The 12,392-nt window shown below is 36.7% G+C and overlaps 1 protein-coding gene across 5 annotated transcripts in view; it reads right to left on the bottom strand.

Annotated features, from left to right (window-relative positions):
• Positions 1-3,161: 3,161 nt before the first annotated feature.
• Positions 3,162-12,392, bottom strand: part of WDR20 (WD repeat domain 20) — a 47,386-nt gene continuing 38,155 nt past the window's right edge. Inside the window, exons 4-5 of one of the 5 annotated variants that reach the window (XM_074908679.1) lie at positions 10,839-10,916; positions 3,168-4,482 (exon numbers count right to left, since the gene is read on the bottom strand). In XM_074908679.1, the coding sequence (XP_074764780.1) occupies positions 4,429-4,482; positions 10,839-10,916 (132 nt within the window). In that variant the 3' untranslated portion in view covers positions 3,168-4,428. Of the gene's footprint in view, positions 4,483-10,838; positions 10,917-12,392 lie in introns of all 5 variants that reach the window. The other 4 variants (XM_074908681.1, XR_012633804.1, XR_012633805.1 and 1 more) reach the window with 4 other exon arrangements.

Here is a 12,392-nt window from a genome sequence, read left to right as displayed (position 1 = left end):
TGCATTAGATCCTGTTCCTTGTTCTACCATTCAGCTTCTGGGTAACTTTGAGCATGCCCAAATTCCACATGATAGCTTTTCAATGTGGGGAAGCTCATGAGACTCAAGTTTATGAATCCTTTTGAGATCTTCTGCTTAAAAGCACTTGTCTATCTTATGCTTGTCTTCATGTTTTGAAGAAGGTATTATTTTCATATACTGTACTTAGGATCAACATGATGTTTACTAGCAGACTAAATGTGGTGCATACTGTGGGAGTTGGTTTTTAGTATTGATTCAGATTTGACTATCCAAGTTGATATTTTGCACCTGCATCATGGCCTGCTGTTCCTTTGCTCATTTTACTCCATTTCTTCACAGCAAACTTTGAGAATCTCAATAGCAAGACTGGAAACACATCCCAGCCCTGGCAAGAATTCTTGTAAAATAAGGCTACAGTGAATGAACAAGGCTCTGCAGGGAAACCTGTATTGCTGCTACTCGTCCTAGGTATGGCAGGGGAATAGCAGATTTCTCTTAGTAGGACTGAACAAATACATAAGCAGAGCTCTATCAGAGGAAGTGTTCTATACGAGTACAGTGAGAACATCATAATAAAGGGAGAATTAAATTGAATTCATTTAATTGAAACTCATACTGGATGGATGCTCTTTCCTCCAGTTCTAAGCAGAAAATATGTTCCTGACCATGACACCTCAAAGTGTGGTGGTGGTAACATAAAGATAGAATGACTGGCTCAGTGTTACTGCTCTGTTACAGTGAAACATCTCCCCACTTTGTCATGCTGTCATGTTAGCAGCCCATACTGACAGAACAGATAGAGAACGTCAACAATAAGGCAGTCCAGTATTTGTCTGAATACCTAGTATAGGTTTACATACACACACACACACACATATATATATATATATATATAAAAAAGAAAGTGTGATACTAAGCTTAGGAGATGGAATTAAGGACTGCAGTTCTACAGGCAACACAGTGTAACAGTAACCTCCAACCTCTTACCTTTGGAACTCTGAGCAAAAGGTGCCATGAGCTTATCCAGTGTTTTTTCCAGAGAGGAAGAAGGTGAGTTGCTTGCTGCTAACACATTTGGAGTGGAATATGGTGTGCAGCAGTAAAAATGATGGTCTAAAAATATTAGTGTATCTGAGAGATCTTGCTCTCTGCAATCACTCATTTCTTACAAGATTTAAAAAAAGAAAAAGGACAGATTCTTCTCCCTACATTTGACCATTTGATAGATCATTCAGAATCAGAGCTCTCTTACTAGAATTGTGCAGTAGGCCAAGGCTCATATTATAAAAAGTATATTCCTGATGGAGACATGCTAATTGTATTGGGAGCTTCACGTAATCTTTTTCTAGAAACCTCAAACCACAGATTCTGAAGTTAAAGTTTTTCAACAGGGGAAAAAAAAAAATATTCCCTCAGATCATGTATGCACAAGATACTTTCCTGTTTTCAAAAGTGTTACTGCTTTGCTTCTGTAATTAATATATCAGGTAGGTAATTACTCATACACTAGGAAAGCAGTTGTTTTCTTGGAAAAGATGAAGTCGGAAATTTTGGTAAGTTTTAACTTTGAGAGAAAAGGATATCAGAGTAATATCTCATGTTACCAGGAATTCTCTCTCATGTACCCTGTATCTGGGGCCATCAGGCTGTTACAATGAAAAGAAAATTTGCTATGAAAACTGGAAATTTGAAGTGATGGACCACATTGGAATGTTTTCATTTATTTTATGCTTTCAGGTGGATCTTACACAGTTTGGCACAAATGGTGCTTCACAGGTATTTATTTCATAACAAGTTCTTTGCTGTTATACCTCGGGAGACAACTTAGACTTCTCTGGCTGTTCAACTAGTAGGCAAACTTGAGTTTTCTTACCTGCTTTATAGTTAAAATACACTCAACTTTAGAAACAATACTTGCCAGTTTGTAGTTTACCCTCAGTCTTCCAGCTAAAATTCCATATTGAGATGATTTGTCATCCACTCGTAATTTTTTTTTTTTTAATATAGCAGGGAAAAGTTATTTATTAAGAGCTGTATCTATTGTAGAGCTCTGAGTTCTTTCCAGGTAGGTTATTAGTAGCCCTTTTCTTCCTAAAATATTTTTTTTCCATATGAAATAAAGGGTGGGATAGACAGTTCAAGCTTCTAGATGATTGCCTAATAGTAAAGAAGAGGCTGAAAAAAGAAAAACCACATACATTCCTTTTATACTGTTGGAGTACGTCCCCGCTACAAATCTTAGTCCACAAATGCAGATGTGAGTTGCTGCTGTTACTACCCTCACATTGGATGCTATGGTACTTTTTGTACTGATTTTGTGCTTTTCCAGCTGATGGAAAAAAGTCTTTACATATTTTCAACTGTTTCATTTTTGACTCAGACCATATGAAGTGCTTATATAAAAGAAGTCTACAGGGAGATGCCTCTACTAGTTTTCAGTGACAAGGTTTATCTGTATTTTAACAGTTAAACCCACTACATTAATAAAACAAAACCTCTGAACAATAATCCTGCTCAGTTTCAATATTTTCCCCATTCCTCATATCTTAGAAGGAATATAAGTAGATGAGAATTGTAAGTACAGCTTCATCTTTCTTTATTAAAGTTCACAATCTGTTTGCCAGTTTATAAGTGTATCTGGCAGTTTTCTACATATTAGCTGCATTACAAGATACGACTTAGTTACAAGTAGCTACTGCAGTTGTTTCTTCCAAAATTTTCATTTCCTGAAAAAAAATAACTTCTCATGTCAGAAAATGTCTAGTTTACTTGCAATGTAAAAAATTCTACCCAGCTTTGATGCCCTCCCTGTGCTCCAACAATAATGTGTGCCCTGCACCACGCCCTGCCCACCTGCTGCAAGGCTCAGCAAAGGCCTCAGGGTGAATGTTGCTGCATCGGGTACAGTGAATACTGGCAGGTGCTTCTGTCTTCTGGGGCTTGACATGGAGCAACAGCTCTTAGGTTGTTTTTTGTGTTTTTTTTTTTTTTTTTAAATCTTTGCAAGAACTTACTAAAAACAGTTTAAGTGTTTTCTTGGTGACTGATTAAAAGTAATGTGTTCAGACAAGCAGCACCAAACTATACAAATACATGGGTATGTCTATTGCTGTAACACCAGGTTTAAGAACATGGAATTGTGAGATGCCTGATGTAAGACAAACAAGTTGTGTCAGAAATGCATCTGCTGCAATGTGTTGACCTAATTTTAGACTGCCAAGTCAGAAAGTGTGTACATGTACTACTGCTGGATCCTTCACTTCACAACTCTGAGACAAATACATGAGACTGTGATTACAAACTCCTTACCCCACAAAGATGTCTGTCTGCAAGATTTCCGCTATATGATGTATTTAGAGATAAAACATCAAGAATGAAAACAAAACAATGTTATTTCACTTTCTTAACTGAAATCCAACTATATTAAATATGAAGCAGTGTTCTAGATGAGATATTTTTGAAAGGAATTTGTTCTACAAAGTTTAGATGGTATTTCTGTACCAAACATTTAATTCAACAAAGGATTGATTACATCAAAAGTGATCGAATTTGAACAGAAAGTAAACAAAAATGCATATTCAAGATAGTTTAATATGTATTTTCTGAATTAGAAATATCACTTTCTTAAATGAATGAGAATTTCTAGTGTAATGATCCGTTACTCCCCTCCCCCATCACTGAATTACATTATTTATACATATAATACAGAGCTGATTGCAGTTGGAAACAACAATATTAAAATAAATGTTTCATAGATACAAAGGATCTTTCTCCACAACAGTTTTTCTGGTGTCAGGACACCAGTTTTAAAGTAATTCTCTATTAGCATTAAACTAGTTAAGTGCAAAACAATTTTGTTTTAAAAATCTATGATTGCAGCATCCATCTTCCTGAATAACATTTTGAAGCCAGAAAGTAATGACTTTCATTTTCCATGAGTGCATTCCAGGCTGTCTTCTAGCCATCTCTGGTTAAAAAAATCAGTGCAAAATAAACAATGGTGAAGTACTAGTTTAACCATTGAGCTTACTTGAATTTAAGAAACATACTTTACTTTACACTATATATATTTTTTTAATTTATATATTTATATAGAGAGATTAAATTACACTGGACTTGAAAAGTATAAAGAAACCCCAAAATGTAACTATTTTTTCCTGCAGCACCAAAGGAAGCTTTTTTTTTTTAAGTGAAAACTCTTCCTTGGGTGAGCAGCCTAGCAGTATTAGCTGTAATAATAACTCATTACATTATTCCTTTGCAAATTACTATGTGATTCACATAATTCCATGTTTACACTCTGCCACATTATAATTTGTGATGCTCTTTGCCTGAAGAACAGCTCCTGGTTCCACTGTCATTACTTCTTGTCCTGCGTTCAGAGATTTGCTAGCAGTAGTGTGATGGCTATACTACAGTTCCACTTGGAGAATTGGCCTGGTTTTGGGATGACAATAAACCCTGCAAACAAAGCAGTTTACATTAATCCAGCAAGAGAACCTGACACAAATTTTATAAAGTTCTTAGCCTGAAGCTAAAATGAGTACAGTTTATTTTTACCACCACTTGCTTACTTCTAGACATCAGCACCTTCTTTCCTACAGAAGACTCTAAGCCACTATTGAATCAGTCACACAGCACGAAAGAGCTTTCAGTAAGAAGTGTGTGCATTTCTGACACATGATGATCCCACCATTTGATTTAATCTACCTTGCATTCTGAGTCACTGTGAACTGGGAAACTTTAAAAATCATACACCAGCAAAATGATCGGCATTTTATTAGGGTAGCAACAAACAAACCTATTCCAATATCAACAAGTTTGACACCTAACCTGATACAGGGAAATGCTCCATCTCTTATTGAATATTTTGAGTGTTGAATAGAAAAATAGATTATCTAACCAAATATTTATTTTGGTAATCTTAAGAGAATGAAACACTGAGCAAGAGTTCAGTAAAGGTTTCCCATTACAACTTAAGCTTGCATTCAGGAAAAGTTTTCAACTACATTGCCATTCAAACAAAATGAGGCTGACTTCACTTCAGCCATGATCCTGTGACTGCACGGCACCCCTGCCTAGACAGAGGGTACTGTCCTGGACTGAGGCAATTTAAACCTTACAGACATCAATGGACAGGTTCCATTTTAGATGTATGTCTAGTAGCCCCTTTTTATTCATTCACATAAAAGTAACCATGTATCAGACTTAGGAAAAGCTTAATATCAAAATAAAATTTAGTCATCTTGCAAGGTCATTATTTAGGCACGAGTGCCAGCAGGCTGAGGAAGGAGCACTATGGCAGCTAAGCTGGAAGCACAGCAGTGAGGGTCACTGTGCAACGCCTCACAGTGATAAATGCACTTGGAGCAATTCCTCTAACAGCTACCAGCTTAGGGTCTTACCTCAATATTAAGATCCTGTGACTCAGATCCATCAAACTAGACAAGCTCAGGCAGCAATTAGCACACAATGTAGAATTGGGTCACATCTTCAGAATCTACAGGAGCTCTTTCTTGCTTGGATCCAAGAACTGATAAGTCACGGCTGGTGGAGGAAAACGCTGACCAGAGACTGAAGAGGTGGAAGGAGGGCTGGACTGGCTGGATTCAAGTCATCAAGTTTCTACTAAAACCACAGCCCTTCCTTTTAACACACATCTAATCTACCAGTTCAGACATGTGAATCTGGACACATTTGTGGGCTTTAACAGCAGAGTCTCTGTGTGCACATGCACGTGTGTATACATGCATGCACACATTTATACTACATTTATATAAAATGGAAGCACACAGCCCTTAATTTGGTGCCCTCTATAGATCACACCTGCAGGAACTACAACATTTTTTACTTCTATGTAGTGGCAATTCCAACACTGTTGAGGTAGACTGGAGTGGGTTGGTCTTTAAACTTGACATTCAGGACATGCAAAGATACTGCATATTTCATAAGAAGAGAACAAAGTTTCTAGTTATCAGTTAAGGAATAGATGGCAAATAAAAGGCAGAATTTTAGAGCAAACCAGCAACTGGAGACCTTGTTCAGAAGTGATGAAGATGAGTCAGAACTCTGTAGTTCATTACTGAAGCATTCTTTAGAAGTCTATTAAATCCAGCAGCAACTGGAAGGTCCTTCTTTCCAGAAGATTACATCCACTAAACTACTTTTAAGTACCCTGGAAGATGTCCAAGGTATTATTTTCAGTCTTTAATAAATCTGTGGTTCAAACTGTTCATATGCAAATAAGTGCTTTACAAGCACACAGAAGGTACTAGGGATGTTATAATAAAGTATTTTTCAACAAGGCTCTTAACCACGCTGTACGGACAAGGAGAATAAGCACTATTCTAATACCAGATTAACACCAATACTAACAAATTGCTGGGAAACAAAGTGTCATTACAACTCCTCTAGAAATTCATTGTGGTGCCTTGCTCTGCATGAACTACCAGACACACTGGAATTCAAGTTCCAAAACTAGGAACAAGGACTCAGTCCTGGATTCATCTCCCAGGCTATGAATACTCCCTGCTTTAAAGAGCAGAAGTGCAGTGCAGGTGGCTCAGAATAAGCAAATACTAGGAACTCCTATTTCAATCCTTGCTCTGAATTAATTCTGCAGCTCTGAGCAGACAAACCAGAAGAACACCAAAGCAGAAAGAATCTCAGGATGAGCTTCCTTGTGCAACTGCAGACAGACATTCCGAAAAAATTCACAACTGCTGCCTTAAAGCAGCAGGCCACAATCAGGTAATGTTGCCTTGACCAGGCAACGATGGCCATGCCAGAACTTCATTGCTGTGGGAGAGATCAGGAATGTTGTGAGTTCTAAGTACTTGATTTCAGAAGATGTCTTAGACCTTAGATGTTCATACAAGAAAAGCAAGAATAAGAATTTGGATTCCAGGCATAGAAGTTTTACCATAGTGGTGAGTCCTGAGTAACAGAAAAGATTCTATAGAATTTTGCCATTATATCAGAGCCTTTCAAGCAAGGCCATTTAAGAAGTTATGTTAGGTGTGTAACATAGGAAAATTTAGAAAGCCACAGTAGAAAAGCAAGTGGGGGCTCAAAAAAAGTTACAGTTTTAATATAAAAGTTACCCTACAAGAACCTGATCTGTAATACAAAGGGTGTGGGACTAGAATATTTGTAATTGCATTCTCTGGGAATAATAAGATGGATAAGGTTATGAAAAAAAATACAGAAAGCTCCTGCCTGTGAAGAAAGAATAAAGAAATTAAGATTGCAGTGCTTACTGTGAGGAGACCACCAAGTCCAGTCAACCAGGTGGTAGAAGATGGAACAAAAGCTGCAACAACTTACTAGTGCAACAGCAGAGCTGCACAGTTCAATAGCCCTGACAGAAAACATGCAAGAACTGCGATGCATCAGCTGTGGATCTGCTGCGCGGTACAGCAAATCACACTGAGCAAGCAGCAGAAACAAATTACAAGACTGTTCAAAAAAGTTTTGAAAATTAATGTACTCTTTTATTAGTAGTATTTTGTCAGCATGTGAGTCTAGCAGGCAGCAGGAAATGGAACAGTTCTGAGACTCAAGTCCAGAATTTGATAAAACAATCTTTTCACAGCCTCAGAGAGGGTCCTCCAAGTAGGTGCTACATCATCTGCCATCTTAATGGAAAAGTCTACAGCTGAAATGCACTTCTTCCGCCGAGGATGGTGGTGTTTTTCTTACGCCAGTTAGCAGTGTGAGAGTACTGAACACAGGCTGTTTCAGCACTAGTTGCTAGGGCTAGTCCATGTTTATCTGTGCATTCTCGGACTTCCCAAAACACAAAGGACTTTGCATATTTGGTAAAAATAGGCTTGCAGAGGTAGGAATGAAAAGCCGTAACAACTACAATCAGTAAGGTCATTTCCACACGAGGTTCATGGCACTTATAGCTGTGGTCTCTTCAGAAAGACCTGCAGCAGTGTTAAGACTAACCCTCCTCACAATTCATGAGATTGCATATTGTTTTTTAAAAATTCCACATATGCTCCTGCCAAGAGTTTGGTTTTTTTCCAAAGATATGAAACACAAAGTTTCACAACAGAAACTAATTCTACAAAAGATCAGCACATAATTGCTGTATTAAAAAAAAAAAAATCAGGAAGATACTGCTATGTAAGAAAAAAGCCAGTGGTAACTACTTACTTAGTATTTTATTAATGTAAATTAGAATAGGATTAATTGGAGCCAAAGATGCAATCATATGTAGTTTCACTAATCTAGATAATAAACTGCAAGTCTGGACACATGAGCAGGATATGAGAAGTTAATGTCTATGTGGTACTTCGCACCCCTCTTGGCACATGCTCAGCCTTGGCCCTGGACAAAAGCTCGCTCCTTCCATGAAACAACTTCAGCTGACTCTCAGTAAGTCACTGGATGTCAGAACTCCACACGTCTTTCCTACTTTCTGTTTTGAAATTGAAAGGTAGAAAAAAAAACAAAGCAAAGGGTCCAATGTAACAAACAACAATTGCAAAAAAAAGGTTTCACAGTATGCTTCACTAATGCAATTAAGCCAATAAAAAAAAGGCTTATTACAAGTGCCCATACAAAAACATCACTGATCTGTTAAACCATTTCTGCTCTTGCCATATGAAATAATGGGAATTTATTATTTGCAGAATATTCCATGGGCAGTTTATTGCTGTCCAGAACTGTGATATTCCTGGAGTAATTTGAAAAAGTAATCTGGACTGAGACCTTTGCTTGACAAGAGAGCCCACGGTCCAATGCAGTATTCGAGCAATAATAATACTCCAAAACAGAATGAGATTTTTCACATTTGTTTAACATTCTGTAGTCAAATCAGCTGAATTGGTTTTAAGATTTGCATGAACAAAATCTCCAACAGTTTCATACCAAACGAATCAGCATTTATTAGCATAAGTCTCTGAACTGCATATACTCACTAAATCAGATATTAATCTCTACTGGAGTCATAAAATTAATTAACTGAGAATGTTCGAGGAAGCACATGCTGAACATTGACATAACATACCAGAGAAGTATTTTGTGTAGGATTTAGGGGGATACAGCAAAGCTGATACCTATCTTTACACAGTCTATGTGTTCACTAAAGAGAGTTTTAAATGTATCATTTGCCTCCTGTTTGCTTTTTTCCCCCCTAGTGTTACAGAAAAGTTTAACTGTTTAAACCATCTGACACCATATCTTGTCAAAGCATGTAGCAGCATCAAGGAGGTTTCACTTTCAACTTTTCTTCTGTGTACATAAAGGAGTTTTTCTCCTAACAGAGGTGTATCACCATTTTGCTCATTGTCAAAAAGAAGAGTCAAGGCTGTTAGAAAACCAGCAGACTAACTAAAAATCTGTCTAGTGGTATTAGGCAAGATTACTTCAAGACTGGTATATGACTGGCAAATGGAAGACAATGCATGTCCAAGAGGGGGGAAAAAAAAAAAAAAAAAGATGCAACTACTTGTGTGCTGGGAAAAGTAAAAATGGCTTTTGCCAGCAGAAACCCGATATGGCTCGAGCAGTAGGACTTTAAGCTTCATTTAGGTAGCAAGTGCTCATATGTTTAGGAATAGTTGTTTCTCTAGCTTCCTCAAACTACAAAAGTTGGTAAAATTTAAAATTTTTAGATCAGAAAATAATGTGAGATAAACCAGGGAAAATCTCAGGGAAAAGCATATGACTTAAGGCAACCCTGTCTGGGTTAGTTGTAAAATAATTGCGGTCTTAGCAGGAGAAGAAACAAGCCAAATTAATTTAATAAGGTTGATCAGCACCTACCTAAAATCCAACTTCAAAAACCAGAAAATAATGTGATCATACAAGTTATTTCCTTGAGAAGTCTGTGCAACATTATTAAATGAAGACAATTAAGACGACACTTTCAAGTTCCAAGATGCCTTTTGCCAAAGTACTTTCTATGACCACAGAACTTGGAGAAGTTAGTTTTGTTTTATGCTCACACTGACTGTTGAGAAACTGGTTTGACCAAATCCCTTCATGTAACTGAATGTTCCCAGAAGCTTTCAGGACAATTTCACATATATGTTTTATATATAGACCAGCATAGTGGTCAATCAATACCTTCTGAAGTACCAGAAAGTTCTCAGGTTCATGTAAGAAAGATGATTTCCTCAGCTTTAGTCTATAGAGTATTTTTTCCTAAGAGACAGAGTTCTACCTCAGTTAGACTGGGCCCAAAGTAACTTTCTCGCTGAAATTTCTCAGAAGTGCCTTTGAAACACTTTAGTAAATATTACTTGTTTAGTTCCATCGGTTAACTCAGATGGAAGGGCAACATCTTAAGTCTTCACCTAAACTGGTTCCAAGAAACACTGCAGCCAAAGGTTTAGACTAGTTTTAGTTCAGATGAGTTTAGTTCTAGACTAGCCACAGTTTTTCTAGACAGAAAACACTGGAATGATCCAAGCAAACCATATCCTTAGGGCTGCAAATTCAGCAATTAACTAGATAAGTATCAATATCTAAGCTGGAATAAAGAACATGCCCTGCACCAGAGTCCACAGAAGAAAGAGCTCCTGTAGAGTCCTGTAGAAGAATGACAACGCTCTGCCCCAGCTCTATGTGACAGGTAGGCAGAGAGACTCGATACATCCATGTCTGTGCTTTAATGAATCTGAGTTTAAACAAGCTTGATAAGTGGTTTGATAAATATTCCATTTCATATTACTCTATTCCTAAAAAAAAAATAAATATCATGAGATGACCTTATCAGCAAGATTTAAACATCAAAATGTAAGCAACAAATTGAAGTGAAACATTTACTCAGAGCAAGTTACAGGATGTGAGCAAGTTCTTACTTTAAAATATGGCAAGTTAACAGCTTTCACTGTGGTCATTTGTTCAGCACAGTGTGATAGCATAAGAACACCTAAGGACTGCAAGATAAATTAAAAGTCAAATGTGGAAAGGACTATTGAAAGTTATCTACATTTACAGTTCAATCACACATTTTTATTTAACATCAGTATACAGAGGACAACCCCAGCAAGTTATTTTGTAATGTCAAGTATTTAGTAAAGTTCTTCAGCTGTAACAGTGACAATAGAACAGCTAAAAATAAGCAGTATGAAACAAACATGATCTTCTTAAAATTATAAATATACCAACAATACTTCTTAAAGCTTAATTATTGCAACAGTTAAATTAACAATAGTTCATGTTAGAAAGGCTCTATGAAATTTATTCAAGTTGTCAAGAAATTAGATGGAAGTGTAAAAAGGAAATACATATGAATTTTACTTTTGATTTTCACTAAAGGTAGTCAATACAATTTTGTACAGTATCACCTAACATGTCAATCTTTAACAAACTCCAGCATACAGAATTCATAAAATGCAGAAAAAATTGTTTCATCTTTACATGTAAATTGACAGTAAATTAACTGACACAAATTTTATTATTGTAACATAAGCAGGCCAGCATTTTAAATATTAATTTAGTAGCTTTATGTTGTTAAAGGGGCAGACATATACAGTCATTCCGAGTACATAACCAAATTTCAAGAGGTGATAATTCAGAACATGGGTTTTCTAAAAAGTGTTTAGTAAAAGTCATGTTATTTCCTAATCCAGACATCCTCATCATAAAGCCTTTACAGGGTTATGATCTCTCCTGGCTTTACTGGAGCCACTAGTCACACCTCCTCACACACGCACACGCGCAAACACACATACCTTGCTATAAATATCACACCAGTGTACTAGGTTTAAATTCACCCTGATAATGTGGGTATGCTATGTGCAACTTTGCTATTATGCACATCACAGAAAGCTTCAAATTTTAGCATGGTAACCTGAAGTCATATAGCTGTGTTTCAGTTTTACTATAATCATCCCTGAAGTTTATACAGATACCGTATCACGTTGAAAGAAATCTATTTGATAGTACTTAAATACCAGCAATTGAACTTCAATTGTAATGATGAAATGCTCCTTTCCACTGAGGAAGAATTAGTATGTATAGCTGCTCATCTCACTCAAATATAGTACATGAACGTTTAAGTACTTTCACTAAACCAGAAGTCATACTAAAACATGATACTGTACTACAATTGTAGTTAACTAGAAAATTCAAGGATGTTATCATTTAAGTCTAAGTTTTCCTGTACAATAAGTCAAATAAATAAATTCCATGTGCATTTGTTTTACAAAATGGTAGCATGTTTATCTTGCTAGGTTATACACTGCCATTTCACCTGTGCATACTTCTGGCCAATCTTACCTTGAGCTTTCTTACAAAGGAAACAACTAATCAGCAACTTTAAATTAAATAAAATGGAGTCACTGTACAAGATGGTGAATTCTGAAGTCAGACACGGAAATCACACAGATAGTTCCTCTGACCAGTAAGTA

This window comes from Athene noctua, chromosome 6 (assembly GCF_965140245.1).
Source record: "Athene noctua chromosome 6, bAthNoc1.hap1.1, whole genome shotgun sequence".
Lineage (NCBI taxonomy): Eukaryota > Metazoa > Chordata > Aves > Strigiformes > Strigidae > Athene > Athene noctua.
Note: the sequence above shows the minus strand (reverse complement) of the source record. Positions and strands in the feature narration are given on the sequence as shown.